Below are 16169 nucleotides of genomic sequence, written 5' to 3' on the forward strand. Positions count from 1 at the left end.
CATATACTACATACGAACGATACATTTATGAACTATTGGCAGTTTGCCACCACATTTTCTTTGCAAACGATTGTGATCACTGATCACTAGTAGTTCTGCGTATTGACAAGGACGTTGGGTCTCGGCTCTCTTTCTCGTATTCAATATTGAAGTTGTATAATAAGCGATCGATTAACTCGCGCGCCGTGCGGATCGTCTATCGAAATCAAGCTCACGCTTTGACCCTGGTCTCACTCGTGGATCCCCACCACTGCCGCTTCTGGAACACGCACAGCACCGAACAATCACGACATCGGTACTCCAACTCCTCAACGGCTGCGAACGTTTTCTAGAAATGGATTAGGCAGCTATTTTCTGCCCATGCCCAAAGGAAGGAAGAAACGGTTTTTTACGAAGCTTTCGCAGGCAACGTGCCTGCAGCGAATGATGACTTTGTCAAGTTTGCTTGACAAACTGAACTTTGCGGCTCCTGGCGGACGTTGGCAACTCGTCGAACTTGGAGATCTTTGGCTGTATGTATGTCCGTCTCGTGGCACGTCCGAAAATTTCTTCTAGCAAAGTGTGGCAGTTGCTCATTCGGTTTAGCGTTCCTCGATTCGTATACCATGACCTTCAGGACAATTTTGCCGCCGCCTGGATCAGGCAGAATGCCATAGCGCAGACTCAATCCCCAGCGGCTCTCGCTGCGGAAGTCATTTATGACCATATACAAGAATTGAGTATTGATGAGAAGCCATGGCGCATCATCGATATCTGCTCTGGCAGTGGGCGCCTTGCATCATACATCGAATCGTCAATTAATACCAGACGAAGAGCCGAAAAGCGACGACCTATTCCCTTCCAACTAAGTGACCTCCAACCAAATGCCCAACTCGACGCCTGGATGTACCAAGCTTCGCTCTCGAAGAATCTCACTTTCATCCCCCAAGCCGTGGATCCTGCGAGACCCCCGTTTGCGGCGATCAGCAGCACGACTCGCGGAGACAAGGAGGCTGCCTTACAACAAGGATATGAGTCCAACGGTACGCAGGTCTATCGACTGATGAGCTCTTTCCATCGCTTTGACGACAATAAAGCCGTTGAAATACTACAAAGTACATTGCAAACTGCGGATGCGTTTGCTATTATCGAATTACAGGAACGGCGGATTTTTAGTCTCATCTTTGTCGTGCTGGAGACTTGGATGTGTTTTTTGTTTTCGGTCTTTTGGTTTCGAGGCGATGTGATGCATCTGTTCTTTACCTATGTGTTTCCGCTTCTTCCTGTACTGCAGGGACTGGATCGTATCGTGAGCTGTCTGCGAACACGAAGCAACGAGGAGACCATTGCCCTCCTAGAGAGAGCTGCAGGGCATAAAAGACGGCAGTGTAGCAGCCCACAAGGCATTGAATCTGTGATCATCAATGACTGGAAGATCACACAGCGACGATTGCTACATACATGGCCGACTGGATGTATGACTATCGTCACAGGGCACAAATCATCGAGGAAATAGAAGTATGTATATTTATTGCGCTATCACAGAACTTCGGTAAGGACAGTGTAGAGAAGCAAAAGTAGAAAACTCCAGGAATCTCAGCGACTTGCTTGTACTCTTTCACGTGGCGTCTTTGCTGGTCGTCTCATTGATTTTCCATGGCGGTGACGGGTTTAGTTCTTGCAAACGAGGAGCACAGATTGAGCGCCTGGGCCTTGGGTCTTGCCGCCCTTGGATCCGTTGTTGGAGGAGCTGCCACCATTGCCATGCTGACCACCCTGCTGACCATTCTGCTGGCCATTTTGCTGGCTGCCTTTGCCGTCGTTGCCATTGCCACGACCACTGCCAGAGTTGCCCCAGCCATTCTGGCCTCCGTTCTGGCCTCCGTTCTGACCGCCGTTCTGGCCCCCGGCTTGAACATTGTAGCACTCACGCTCGTTGTTGTTGACTCCGATAGATCTCAAGATGCGACCTCCTTGGCAGTTCTGGTCGTCGAAGACTTGGACAGTGCAGCCATCGAGGCCCTTGCGTCCGAAGAAGCTCTCGAAGGAGAGGCTTGAGAAGTCGTTTGGTGTGTTGTAGCACTGGCTCTTGCGGTCGCCACGGCCCTTGCGACTAACAGGAACGGCGATGGCCACTTCAGAGTAGTCCACCTGGTTACCATCACCTCGGACTGAGTTCGAGGAACAGCCAGCGTTGGGGTGCAGACGAACGTTGAGAATCTCAGGCGTGGTTGCTGCGGGAGCCGCATTGACGGTGACGGTGGTGGTGCGAGTGACTGGATCTGCCTCGACAGTGATCGTGCGAGGAGGATCTCTCCTGGTCGAAGTCGAAGTTATGGTCTTTGTGTTCCATTGCGTCTTCCACTCGGTGTTGCCCTTTACGGTGACGGTGACGGTTTTGACTCCACCATTGCCACTACCATTACCATTGCCGTTGCCGTTGCCTTTGCTGCCAGTGTCGTAGCCAGAATCGTATCCTGCGTCGTAGCCATTGTCTTGCTCTCCTTTGCCGACGTTGCCGCTCTTATCATCGTCGCCTGGAACTGCGGCAGCAAATACCGTAGCGCTTGCAGCCAAAAGGGAAATGAAGGCCTACATGTGTTAGCTATGCTTCGACCGGACTCCAGCGATTCGAATCTACCTTGGAATACATGGTTAGATCGAGTATTGTGCAAAGGAACAAATTCTATCGCAGTCGTGATTTGCTGAAGCGATTAAATACTGCAAAAGCTGAACAAGCGAAGGTGGTAGTTGAATGAGCGATGATGACCTCTGGGGACGTAGAACGGCCTTCTTGTACCTGTTGACGGAGGAGCTTGCGCCTCGCGTGGGGCCTAGTAGTTCTGCTTGAGCCTATGCCTCTGTTGTCGTCCTTGTGAGATGGACTTAGCTCATGGCTGCTGTCCCCAATGTTCAACAGAAACCGCCCTAAGCGGCGAGAGGTCGGCCACCATGCACTTCAGATTGTTAAGGACAGTATGGCTGTCCTCAAACGGAGAAAGTGTACTACTAGTCAAATTTGGGCGTGTAAGAAATCCAGCGCTTCTTCTACAAATGTCGTCCCTGCGTTCGTTTCACAGCGGCGCCAGTACGACTTGGACCAGTGGCAGCATGAGACCTTGATTATCGTGTCTCATGCCACGATATCTCAGACCGAACACGGGTAGACTGAATCCTTCTTGCACTCCCACGAGCCGGGTTTACTCAGGTGCGCAGTGCCCAGAGTGGGAAATTCCACGAAGCTGATGCTGCTGTCATCAGAGCGCGACTAGAAGTCCTACCTTGCAAACGCATCGAGGACAGTCTTATAGCGATGGGCTCTCGCTGTCGTCCTCAGGCCGATTTGTACAGTCCCCTCCAGCTCTAGATAGATAAGAGTATCGTGGGCGTATCGAGCCATCCTGAATAACAGAATTGTACGTTCTTGAACTGTTCGTGCCTTGTGTTATAGCGTGGAGATCTCAGATGTCTATACATAGATGCCATGCGGTCTTCGTGATACGGCAGATGTGGTAAGACCTGAGTCCGGATGGTGCACGATGATGAGGAAGTTCAGCTCGTGTTCCGAGAGCATTTCGGCAGCGAGGAACAAAGCGTGCTGACTTGCCTTCTCTCTGTCTTGGCGTCGCCGAGGATCCCGCCTGCCATCCAGTCGACATCTGCTTGCACTAGCACCGACAGAGTCGACATGATGCCCACATATCACGATGTACGATGATACATATCTTCAGCAAGGAGGTGATGGACGAGGTTGGTGTCATCAGACGGAACTCGAAGCTTGGCCTCCCACGTGTGGAGACGGCATCCAAAACCAGGAACCGCGAAGAGTGAGGTCACAGCTACAGCGTGCTGTACTCGCTCAAGTCATGCACACTACGATGCATTCATTTCACTGGTAGGTACATTGTACTCTCTTTCCATCACTAATCACAGGAACATCACCGCCATCGACGCTCGCAACGACCACCATGTCGCAAGAGGATCAGTCGAAGCCGCCGAGTCGAAAAGAACTGGAAGAGACTATCGGCGCGTTACAGAATGTCGCTAAAGCTCAGAATATGGCCAAAGAGCTGAAAGAAAAGGCTGCAAAGGCCTCATCACCTGCCGAGCGAGAGCGGCTGTTCAAAGAGGCCTACGAGAAGGAAGTCGAAGCAAATGGCCACAGCAAGATGGCACGAAGAATGCAGAGTGGCACATGGCAAGGACTTTTTGGGGGCGGAGGGATTGGTGCGGGCGTCGGAATGGGCTTGGGGACGGTGCTTGGTCTGCTAGTAGGAGGGATATTGTCTATACCTACGACCGCGATAGGTACGCAGACAGCTGGGCTCCAGATCTTGTTCCTTCTAACGCTTCCATGCTTTATAGGCGGCCTGGTGGGTGCGAGCACGGGAGCCATTCATGGACCGTGGATCAAGGTCGGTGACGTGCAAAAACGGTTCGAAGATGCTACGCCCGCAGAGGTGGCGGACGCGCTCGAAGAGGAACAGCGTACAGGTGCAGCACCTCCGACGGAAGAGCAATCTACAACGCAGCAACATGAACAGAGGCTGGACGAGGTCGACGCCCCTAAGGAGAGGAAGAAGCCCCGCAAAATTGAGATCCGATCCCAAGGCGGAACGTAGGGTCGTCAAATGATACCCACGGAATATCGACAGTCTGCTACTGCGCAATCCGCTGGACTCGGCAGAACAGCGATAACGACAATGCCCTCCGGCTGCCATCCGGAAATTTACCAGCAATGGTATAGAACCCACAAGTGGTGGCAGGGCTAGGACCGTTCACTGGAGAATCGTCGCTGAGCTTGGCGAAATGCTTATTCGAACCGATCTTGAATGATCAAACAGTCGTAGATGAGATTGTCTCATGGTGCGAAAGCAAGGCTTGCATCCTAGGAGGTAATCGCAGAGTTTACTTGTGCCTTCTAGGAAACGAACCTTTGCGCTCACGCAAAGCCCGACCAGAAGCAACACTTTGCAGCACGAAGGATGGACCTTTCACAATAATGCTCAGCCTGCTGCCGTCATCTTTTACAACAAGCGAATGGATCTCCGCCCAAGCTTTTGTTGTTCTCCGTAAAGAACCCTTGCTCTTGGCGGAGTCGCAGTTTTCGGATCCCCAACGGCTTGCCGCGACCCGAAAAGTCTGAACGTCTACCAACCACAACTGCTAAAACGCAGCTGCAGCGGGCGTCCCAGACACGTAAGCTTATACTCTGACCGTTGGTGCGCGTCAAGGGATTGGACATCCGCCGCGGTGGCTGCTCGGCCACAGCATGGCTGGGATGGCTCACCTTTTTGCATAGAAAGGCGCCGAACCTAGTCCTCTATAAGCTCTCCTCAGACTTCAATCAACATTGCACAGGCGTCACTGCAATTTGCTCCAGGGACGATTCTACTTTTCTGTTGCAGGTCAGACATCACCTACAATCGCTCTTGTGCCCGCGTCCTTCTCCTCGAGCCTGGCCTTGTTTGCCCGCAGAGTGCTCAAGCGCAAGAGCTGTTCTGGTACACGATGAAGCTCACATTAGCGACAGCATGCCTGGCAGCCTGCATTTCGACGACCTATGCTTGGGGCGGTGGTTCATATTACGACGACGGTAGCGGGAGCAGCAGTGACAGCAGCAGCGACAACAGCGGGAGCAGTTACAGTAGCAACGGCTTCCAAGGATTCGGGAATTCGGGCTTCTTCTCGGACTCTTACAGCACCAAGGTCATAGCACATGCAGTGCTCGCAACAGTCGCCTTTGGTTTCCTGTTCCCCGCGGGTGGCATTCTAATCCGTCTGGCGAGCTTTCGGGGGCTGTGGGTCATTCACGCGGTTTGGCAATTGCTGGCGTATGTCCTGTACATTGCAGCTTTTGGATTGGGAGTCTGGGTAAGTAAAATTTCTCTCCGGCCATACCGCAGACACGGATGACACTGACGTCTTTCGCAGCTTGTACGAACCGGCCCACGAAACATGCTCCATGACCCACATCCCATCATCGGTATCGTCCTACTTGGCTTACTATTCTTCCAACCATTCTTCGGCCTGCTGCACCACTTCCTTTTCAGGAAGCATCTTCGAAGGACACTCTGGAGCTATCTTCACTTGTGGCTCGGAAGAATTGTTGTGACGCTTGGAATCATCAATGGCGGTCTGGGCTTGCGTCTTGCCAGGAGAATGCCTTTCAATAGACCGAGCAATGGCGCCATCATTGGGTATGGAGTGGCAGCAGGCGTCATGTGGTTGCTATATGTGCTTTCTGCGATTATCGGTGAAAGAAGGAGGAGCAGGGTTAGAGAACAGGCCGCTGCACAAGCGCCAATGAGCCAGAAGGCGTATGCTCCAAGCAAGAGCAGCAGTACCGGACGTGGAGGCCGCTATGCTTGAGCGAGCATGAACTATGCAAGTAGATGAATGTAATGGAAGACGAAGAGGTCAACGACACCAAGCATTGAGAGAATAGAGCACATTGATGCACTGTGTTTGCCTCAGGCAGGAAGTGACAAGTGACAAGGATTACGTACCGAGGCGCATGTGAAAGAGCCGCATCACCAAGCTCGTCCATTCACCGTCCACCTCCAGACGTTCACGAGCGTCACATGCCTTCGATGAGCGCGTCGGCTTAGTCGTGCACTTTGGTCACCCTCATCTCCACTGCCTTGATGTTCTGTCTACCGCGGGTACTAGTCGCACCCGCCGACTTGTCAACAACATGGCGACCAAGTCGCTCCCTTTGACCATCTCGAACCGTTCCCTCAAGCAGATCCTCTCCGATCTCACCTCACTATACGTCGCGCACCGAACGAAGATCTCGCGGACAATATATGCCGCTCTTCTTCTAGCTGTCATACAACGCATCCGTGGAGCCATCAAGGAGCAAAAGGCAGCTGCTGCGAGAGCAGCGGACAATCGCCGCAAAGGACTTGGAGGCGATGAACATGGCAAGAAGAGGAAGGTCGAGCTCAATCGGGAGTTCTTTCGCAGTCTTGGACGACTCCTTCGAATATGCATACCATCATGGAAGAGCAAGGAAGCACGGTTACTTGCGAGTCATTCCGTGTTTCTCGTCCTTCGGACACTCATCAGTTTGTAAGCTAGCACGCGGCGTGAGTATGCTCCACTTGGAAGCTGACATGTCCCAGGTATGTCGCGGAGCTAGATGGCCGACTAGTCAGCGACTTGGTGAGAGGTCGAGGGAAAGCTTTCCTCAAAGGCCTCGTGTGGTGGATGCTCGTTGCTGTTCCAGCCACGTTCACCAACTCGATGCTGTCATACCACCAAACCACCCTATCGTTATCGTACCGCGCACGCCTGACCAACTACATCCACAACTTGTATCTTGGCAACATGACCTTTTACACCCTCTCAGCATTGGACGACAGGATAAAGAATGCAGATCAGCTCATCACAGTCGATGTCACAAAGTTCTCGAACAGTTTGGCCGAGCTCTACTCCAGTCTGTCTAAACCCACATTGGATCTGGTTATCTACAATTGGTCACTTTCTCGGAGCGTTGGTGGTGAAGGACTGTTTGCTATGAGCTTAATGGTCCAGCTGAGCGCCAGCCTGATGAGAGCGCTGACGCCGCCATTCGGGAAATACGTTGCGGAAGAAGCGAAATTGGAGGGTGAATTCAGAGCACAGCATTCTCGTCTCATCGATTACAGCGAAGAAATTGCGCTGTATGATGGAGCTGATGCAGAGAAAGACATGGTCGACAAAGGCTATTTCACACTCATCCGACATGTCAATAGGATACTGCGAAGACGACTGTACCATGGAATTATGGAAGAATTCGTGGTCAAGTACTTCTGGGGATCATTGGGCCTTCTGCTATGCAGTGTCCCGGTTTTCTTCAAACTGCCAGGAGCGCAGCCTGGTGGCCAAGGGACTGGCGACAGGACAGAATCGTTCATCACGAACAGACGACTGCTTTTGCAATCGAGCGATGCCTTTGGCAGACTCATGTTCTCCTACAAGGAGGTCTCCGAACTGGCAGGATACACAAGTCGCGTCAGCATGCTTCTGGACGTCATTGCAGATATCCAGCGTGGGCATTTCGAAAAGGCTCTGGTTTCCTCAGCCTCAACGGAAGACAACGCTCAAATCCTGGCTGGGAGAGGTGAGCTCGAAGAGGGAGATGACATCAAGTTTGATAATGTCCCGATTGTATCGCCAAATGGTGATATTCTGGTGAAAGCCCTATCATTTCACATCAAACAAGGCGACCATATGCTGATCGTGGGACCAAACGGTTGTGGCAAGAGCAGCTTGTTCCGCATTCTCGGTGGTCTGTGGCCGGTATACGGCGGCATGGTTCGGAAACCTTCCAATGAAGACATCTTCTACGTTCCGCAACGGCCATATTTGAGCAAGGGAACTTTGCGACAACAGATCCTCTACCCGGATAATCTCCTCGACATGCGCGCCAAGGGCATCCGAGATCAAGACCTGGTTGACATTATGATCAAATTGGGCCTTGAATCCCTCCTCAGCATATCCGGCTCGCAAAACACCAACGACCCAAGCGCCTCCAACAGCCCTGCAGAAAACCGAGGGCGATCACAGATCGACACCAGTGGTCTCAATGCCGAACAAGAATGGCCAGAGGCTTTGAGCACAGGCTTCCAGCAACGCGTAGCTGCCGCCCGACTATTCTACCATCGACCAAAATATGCCATTCTCGACGAATGCACGTCATCTCTGACGCCAGAAGTGGAGAAGATCATGTATGATGAGGCGAAAGCACTAGGAATCACGTTGATGACTGTGAGCCATCGACGAAGCTTATGGAGGTACCATGGTTGGATTCTGCAATTTGATGGGCAAGGTGGACATGTATTTACGCGTCTCGATGCTGATAAGAGGTTGGCGCTGGAGGACGAGAAGGAAGAGTTAGATTTGCAGTTGCGTGCTTCTCCTGAGTGGGAGCAGAGGGTTAAGGAGCTGGAGTCGGGACTTGAGGCTGGTGCTGCGTCGTGATGGTGTGACAGTACGACTTTTTCAAGAGCGTTAGTGGCAACCGGCTCAGCAGTCCTGACACGCACAAAGCTCTTCCGAATGCCACATTCGCTGACACATGATGAGGCGGATCTAGTCCGTGATGCGAGTGACCGCCTTGCCGCGCCAAAGTGAGGCGGCCTCACATCGTTAGCGAATTCCGTGAGGCGAAGTCGCTCTAAGACTGGTGCGACACGTTTCCATTGTGACCTATGCCTAGCAGATGCAGGATGCATGAAGAACCGCAGCGGATCGCTATATTATTAGCATATACAAATAGATCTGTTGACTCCTTCATTGCCTTCCTTCCATGACATTGCCAATTCCCACGTCGTGCCTCAGGCATTTCGCAATTTCGTTCTCCTCACGAGTCATTCTTCGCCTGGACTGCATCCTTCCTTGCTTAACAATATCAGCCTTAACAACAGCATAAAACAAGCGGCCTCCAGTGACTGTTTGTCGATTCGTGGATTATTGAAGATACCGAGGAATTAAAAAAGACCTGACCTGTTGACCATAAGCTCGGCCAGGAGCAAAGGACGCGCCACACAAGAGAGTACCATGACAGGATAAGAGGCAAAACGATGTTAGTGCCGATGGCTCCGGATGCGTTCAATTATTCCCATCAAGTTCAGCCACTGCGTGGGAACTGGTTGGATCCTGGGTATCTGTCGCGCCGGCGCGAAGTGCTGGAAGAGACCGTGTACGGTCCTGTTGCAGATCCCCTACGCACGATCAATATGATGCTGGTACTCTCAAGGTTGCAGGCCTACTGACCTCAGCTCTTGCTCCTCAGCATTATCTATCAGCCTGCTGGCATAGAGGTGTTGGATCATGGACCTGGACGCTCGAGGCTCGGCAAGCCCGCCTCTGGTGTGATACGCCACCACGTGAGCCCATCGGTCGCGCCAGGCATCCTGGCCAGAAGGTCCCGTGTATTCCCAACCACATTGAAGAAAAGGACATTCCACGTGCCTTGGCAGTTGGTTCCGGAGGTGCGTCCGACAATGCATGTCCCAATGTGCAACATTACCAAACATCTGGCTACATCCTAGGAAAACGAAAGGACATTGCCATGTTGCCGGTCGCTGGTCGCGCACAACGTCTCCTTCCTCGCTAGTTGTGTCCACCAGCATGGGTTGATATTGATCAGCGGCGGAACCTGTCCAGACATCTGAGAAATCGCTGCCCACCGTCGATCCATAATTGGTCAAGGATGGAACTTGGGCCGAACCTGGATATGAACCTCGACTCTGAGCAGATGGCGCTATGGAGGACCATGTTGAAGATGCCATTGGGATGGATCTCGGACCTGCGTTGCCCGAAAGAGGCTGGTAGTCCTGGCTGTTGAGGCGTTGCTCCAAGTCTCCTGCGCCCGTCTCGAACCACTCGCTCACACGGCGGTCCACTTGCGAACTCCTTCGGACTCTGCGACCTAGCACGTACGAGGGATCAAGGTCACTGCCCATGATGTCTGCCTCATGTGGACCACGAAGAATGCTGAGAATGTATGTGCTGACTTCCAACAGATCCCTGGTACCAGCAAATGGCGGAGTGCAAGATCTGACATGGCATCAGCAGATCTTATAACGAAGGGACTCCGCGACGTGGTCAAGCTTGGCCGACATTGAAGATCGGCCTGATCAGCGATATCGCGAACAGGTTCGCACAGAGTCTGTACGTGATGCAGACGGACTGCCCGACCATGCGCCAGTCTAGCATGGCCAATGTGAGCGCACTGTGGCAACCCAGGCCCACTGGTTCACTAGACCGAAGACCTTCTCGATGACAACGCGCACACTCCACCGCTCGAGCCTACCAGACGCCGGCAGTCAATCATATCACGTCCGGCCATGTACTCCGCAAGTCACTTGTCACATGGGCCATTCGATGGTATCCCTCCGGCGCGTGCCGCCGACATCCTTTCCATATGACGTTCTTTCATCGCCATTGCCGACCTCTTACCCTAGTTTGCATGCTGTTCACAGGGCCGCTCCGAGCGCAAGCTAGCCCTATCGACGGCTCTGCCATCAAATGCTTTCCTCTTTTGGAAGCCGGGGTCGGATGCAGCGATCTGGTCCAATCCGAAGGGCGGTGATAGCGATGGGAAGGTTGAACGTTCCCCACGACGTGACATCTCTATGCGCTAGTCTGGGAATCCGGGCGTCAGATTGGTCACCAAGGTTACCGGTCAAGCAAGCCACGATGCTTGATGTCGTTATGAAGACAGCGGGCAAGCAGTAGTTGCATGCACAAGCCAACAGCGGGATGGCATCAAGCTCCCTGGGAGCACCAATTCGCGCCCGAATATGCTCTCAACGGCCCTAGCCTCGACGATGGCCGCTGGTGAGGGTATCGCTGACTCCGTAGTCCACTCACTTAGCACAGCAGTCGACGATTAGCTGATCAACCTGACGAGCTTCGCAGCACTGATCTAGGACACAGGGTTCGCATGCAGCTGCACGCGCGCCATCATGCAAGACTGCTGCCCACCTGCAGTCACGGAGTAGCTGGAAGCCGGATATACTCGCCGTTCATACATCAATTCAGCAGACAGCCAGAGTGGCTTTACTTGAATGTCTGCAGTAGCATCGTAAGTTCCGGAAACCAGAGAGAAAAGAAGGCCTCACCCCTTCACAGCCTCGTTTGCCTTGACAGTGCCAGGCCGCAAGGACTCCAAGCCACTCGTGCTCGCTCGTATTGGCTTTCCAGGTTGGCAAGTTGGGGGACTGCAATCGGTCATGAAGTCGGCGTTGCTCCGCTGTGGTGATCAGTTGTTCGGCACGCCAATGCAATCACGTACTTGCCATATAGAGGTGTAATGTAGGCTGCATTCAAGAAGTCAGGTTTGGAATTTGTAGCTGCAACTGCTCCGCACAGTCAGTGATTTCAAGATACTGCTCGAAGCATCAGCAATGTTGTTGATATGTCTCGTGACCACCGAGCAAGTGGGTGTAGCTGTGGCTTCTCGTTGTGCACGGCCCCAGAATGTTGCGATTGGTCGAGATGCAGGTTCTGCTGTTGAATTCCGCCGAGCAGGCATGCAGCTCATGTAGGATTCGCTGGGCCAGTGACTCGAAGCGGACCTGCACTCTCCACAGCTCTCCTTCATTATTGTGCGAGTTTGATCAAGACATGGGCGTTGCGCGAGCAGACAACTGCGTCGGTGTTCTCCCGTCACTGCTCACGCACGGCAGAGCTGCGACGTCGGCTGCGAGTCCGCCAAGTCTCGCTTCGGCTATGTCATCGCGTTTGCAGCCGAGCGCGGTGGAAGGAGCACCGATGCAGCGTTCGCAACAGCCAAACCACGAGGTCAAAACCATCCGGCGCTGATGCATCTGGAGCAGAGCTGGCGACAGCCAAGCGATGTGTGGGCAGCGCAGCGTCATGTGGCAGCTGGGATGCCGCCAGACGTTGGGAAAAGTAATAACCTTTGGGACGCAGTGAGCACGGACCGCTGAGGCACTATCACATGCTCTTCTTTCACATGCATCTGCGTGGGCGCAATTCTCACCTTGCGCTGTAGCGACAACGACAACATCATCTCAATCCACCAGGCACTGCAGCAATCGTTGAAGTCGCCTGTTGCTCCAAACAGAGTCCACGCCCACGTCCACGCCAACACTCCATCAATCGTGCCGCATCTCGAGTCTAGACCCATTGTCGCCGCCATTCTCCACTCGCTCCCGTCGCTCAATCACCACGACACAATAGCAGACATCTCCGCTTCCCCAATTATAGTCTGTCAATAGAAGGAGACAATCAGCAGCAGGACGGCTGGCAATGGTGGTGAACGCATGAAACACAATGACAATCCAGTCACCGCGAGCCCTCCGGACAATCTTGAACGCTCACCATAAGAAGCACCCAAACATTCGCATAACGTCCAATCTTCAAGAACATCAGACACACTGGCGGCGGCTCAGGTAGCACGATCGGCAGGCCTGCCCAGAGCCATGGACAACCCGTACCACCACCACCAAGGGCAGCAACCCCAAAGTATCGACATGTTGGCCGTGTATGGCGGTGCGAAGGAGTTCTCTGGTGAGTTGCGACGATGCTGATCAGCGTATGCAATGCATCTATGTGATGTGACACTGACGCGTGCCTCAAAGGCGATTCCTTCAGCTTCGACCTGAGCCAGGTGCCTCCATCCGGGCAACCTCTGCTGTCCGGATCCGAGCAGAACCTCATTGCCGATTTCTTCACACACCCTGACGACTTCTCCAGCGGCAAGCATGTTGCGTTCGGATATTACGAAGAGCCTTCAACAAACACCGCCGGGGGTAGCAACGCCGCAGAGCACCTCGCGCCTTCGCATTCACTTCAGCATCCCAACGTTTTGCATGACACCAATTTCGGCTACACCCACAACCAGGGCCACAACAGCAATAATGTGGGCAGCCAGTTTCGCAGCGATGATGCCACACGCAAGTCCAAAAGCTACTCAGCGAACGAGATAAACAGTATGGCGACCTACAGCCAACAGGCAATGTCGCAAAATGACGTGGCGGCTGCCACTACCCTCAGCGGCTTTCGCAACAACGCATCTAACGAAGGTTTCACACTGGACGGTGCGAGCTGGGGCGCCATGAGTATGTCAGGTCTGAACGCAAGTAGTGCAGGCGGCTTTGGCAGCGACCGACAGTGGCTACATAGCTCCGTCCCGCGAACGGCTCCTAACAACGCCCCACCGCGGGACAGCGGTGGCAGTCTCGTTGAAATGGTGATCGGAGACATGCACCGCAGCGCATACGTACCCACAACAGCACCTCAAAGTGCCAGACCCTTTGGCACTTTCGGCAGCGATACGAGTTTTTCGAACGGCAACTTCGCCGGTACTGCCACCGATCACAGCCAGAAGGTTGGAAATCTATTAGGCATCCCTCTAGCTCCTCAAGCAGCTGGAATCCCACCAAATAATGGCCACGACCGATTTCGCCAAGACGTGCCGGCGGACCATGGATCGCAACCCCACCACAGCCAGCAGTTCGCTCCGCAGTACAGCACCGCATGGAATGGCGCAGGACCGTATTCGCAGCAAGGATCCAACAAGCGGCCTAACAGCAACAGTGCGAGCGGCGTGAAGCAGGAGTACGACGAGGGAGACGACGATGAAGGCGACGGTGGCGCGAGAAAGCGGCGCAAGTCGATGGCAACTCCTTTTCAACCAACTCATACGGCGATGTACGCTCAACAGTACCCCATGCCCCCGCCTCAGATGCCATACGCGAACGGTCCGATGACGCTCCCCGTACACGACGTGCGACGTGGCCCGCCCCGCAAGAAGGAGAATCTCACGGACGATCAAAAACGAGCAAACCACATCGTTTCGGAGAAGAAGCGCCGCGAGATCATCAATCAAGGCTATCGCGATCTCAATGAGCTCACGCCAGCTCTTGCGATGGGCAAATCTGGCCTTTCGCGCTCCGAGTGCCTGACAGAGATAAACAACTACCTCTATGCGCTGCAACTCGCAAATGCCCGCATCATCAAGGACCTACAGCTGGATCCCGCTGCCTTTGCGATAGCCCCGCCGGCGGGTCAGACCAGTGGCTACTGAGGACACATCATTTCATCTGCTTCGAGCTATGTATGTTAAGTGTATATCGCTACACCTCACACACGACCGCCACGACCTGGTTTACGAATTATCGCACTTTACGATCCGAAAATTTCCGACATATTTCTTAATTTGCTTGCTCTACGACTTGGCCGTTTGATACCACCAACAGGCGTCTTCTTCGATAAATGGGGCAGTGGGAGTTGTATGGGTATACCCGAACTGGACATAGTGGTTGGCAAACGGCGTTTCTTCTTTCTTACTTCTTATGACGACACAGCCGAGGACGATACCATATAGATGGATGGGCGGCTTTAATTCCTCGGCGCGAAAAGGATGACGGTGCTATGTCACCGCTGTATACACACAAGACAGAATCGAGGTCGCGGTGATGCTCCAGATTTGGGCTTGGCTACTTGCCAACGCTTTGCGAGCAAAGCTGCCACGGCCATTTGGAAGTCTGCTGAGAGAGCGACTTGTTGCTAGAGCACATGCTATTCATGTGTTCTTGTGCTTCCCCTTATGGGAGGCTGCATTTCAGCGTATCTAGTTTCAGACTGTATACAGAGGGCTTCTCGAATGACCGAACATTTACAAAAAAGATGCTGTGCTGAGTCCCCATCTCACGAAGCATTGAGTGTCTGTTAGAACGTTGTTCATGAATGTATGGGATGCACATGAAAATCTATGCAAGAGTTGAAGCTGCAAGCGAAGAAAGCCTTGTCCGTAGTGAAATTGGCGAAAATCTCTTTATACAACGAAAGCTGTTGATACAGTCATTTACATGCCTCGCACTTCCTTCAAGGCGCCGTAGTAGCCGGCATTCTCTCAGCCTGCTCCACCATATTCGGCCCCGGCGCAGGAACCTCCCTCCTCGGCCTTCTCAACATCTCCTCCGTAACCCCATTCCCCAACTTCGTAATCCCCATCACAGGCGGATCCCCCTTCCTCACAAACTCATACTGCCCGGGCAATTTATTCCCCGCCAACCGAAAAGCATCCCTCACAACCTGCTCATGTATACTCCCTTCCAACTCAAACAAAATCCTACTAACCGGAACTCTAGCAGCCCAATGATCAAATGACCCCTTTCCTTTCCCCATTCGCTGATCGTTTCCAGAGGTGTAGACTCCAATATTTGCGGAGACGCGATGATAGAGGCGGTATTTCATGCCTCGGAGACGTTTTTTGATGGTTTCGTCGGCGATTTTGAGTTGTTGGGAGGAGATGCGGCGGTCGGTGTCGATGAGACGGATTCCGTAGCTGCCCCAGACGAGGGTTGTGCCTTTTGTGCTGCCGCCTGTGGGACATTTGGGGCGGCCTTTGCGGGATTTGGAGGATTCGCCGGCTTTGGGGATGAGCCAGTTTAAGGGGCGAGGGGTGGAGGAAAAGGCTCGGGATTGTGTTTGCGCTTGGGTGCATAGTGTCTGGAGAGCACTTCGTAGGCCTGGATTGGGTCAGTTTGTGGGTGTGTGATACGGAGGGAGTGTTTCGTACAGCAGGCGCGAGTGGTGACTGATGCGAGGAGGGCTGAAGGGGCGCGAACGCCCACGCGCGTTGATGCCATGTTGTTTGTATGTTCCACGCACAGGAAATGGAGCAGTTGCTCGATGCTATCGCCGCATCCCGTTCAATGCCAGGC

General features: G+C 53.3%; 6 protein-coding genes across 6 annotated transcripts; 4 read left to right on the forward strand and 2 right to left on the reverse strand.

Annotated features, from left to right (window-relative positions):
* Positions 1–1650: 1650 nt before the first annotated feature.
* Positions 1651–2632, reverse strand: RHO25_000127 (uncharacterized protein; the record flags this gene model as incomplete). Its single annotated transcript, XM_023592755.2, has 2 exons — positions 1651–2571; positions 2621–2632. 2 exons carry the CDS (start codon positions 2630–2632, stop codon positions 1651–1653), a joined length of 933 nt encoding a protein of 310 aa, XP_023458916.2.
* A 1315-nt stretch (positions 2633–3947) lies between these two features.
* On the forward strand, positions 3948–4601 carry RHO25_000128 (uncharacterized protein; the record flags this gene model as incomplete). Its single annotated transcript, XM_023592756.2, has 2 exons — positions 3948–4287; positions 4345–4601. 2 exons carry the CDS (start codon positions 3948–3950, stop codon positions 4599–4601), a joined length of 597 nt encoding a protein of 198 aa, XP_023458921.1.
* An 889-nt stretch (positions 4602–5490) lies between these two features.
* Positions 5491–6351, forward strand: RHO25_000129 (uncharacterized protein; the record flags this gene model as incomplete). Its single annotated transcript, XM_023592757.2, has 2 exons — positions 5491–5853; positions 5914–6351. 2 exons carry the CDS (start codon positions 5491–5493, stop codon positions 6349–6351), a joined length of 801 nt encoding a protein of 266 aa, XP_023458922.1.
* A 325-nt stretch (positions 6352–6676) lies between these two features.
* On the forward strand, positions 6677–8946 carry RHO25_000130 (uncharacterized protein; the record flags this gene model as incomplete). The annotated part of the gene is made up of 2 exons (XM_023592758.2): positions 6677–7053; positions 7107–8946. 2 exons carry the CDS (start codon positions 6677–6679, stop codon positions 8944–8946), a joined length of 2217 nt encoding a protein of 738 aa, XP_023458919.1.
* A 3974-nt stretch (positions 8947–12920) lies between these two features.
* On the forward strand, positions 12921–14527 carry RHO25_000131 (uncharacterized protein; the record flags this gene model as incomplete). Its single annotated transcript, XM_023592759.2, has 2 exons — positions 12921–13008; positions 13080–14527. 2 exons carry the CDS (start codon positions 12921–12923, stop codon positions 14525–14527), a joined length of 1536 nt encoding a protein of 511 aa, XP_023458920.1.
* Positions 14528–15327: 800 nt separating this feature from the next.
* RHO25_000132 (mitochondrial 54S ribosomal protein uL16m) lies at positions 15328–16094 on the reverse strand (the record flags this gene model as incomplete). The annotated part of the gene is made up of 2 exons (XM_023592760.2): positions 15328–15974; positions 16025–16094. 2 exons carry the CDS (start codon positions 16092–16094, stop codon positions 15328–15330), a joined length of 717 nt encoding a protein of 238 aa, XP_023458923.1.
* Positions 16095–16169: the final 75 nt, after the last annotated feature.

The sequence above is a fragment of the Cercospora beticola genome, chromosome 1 (assembly GCF_033473495.1).
Source record: "Cercospora beticola chromosome 1, complete sequence".
NCBI lineage: Eukaryota > Fungi > Ascomycota > Dothideomycetes > Mycosphaerellales > Mycosphaerellaceae > Cercospora > Cercospora beticola.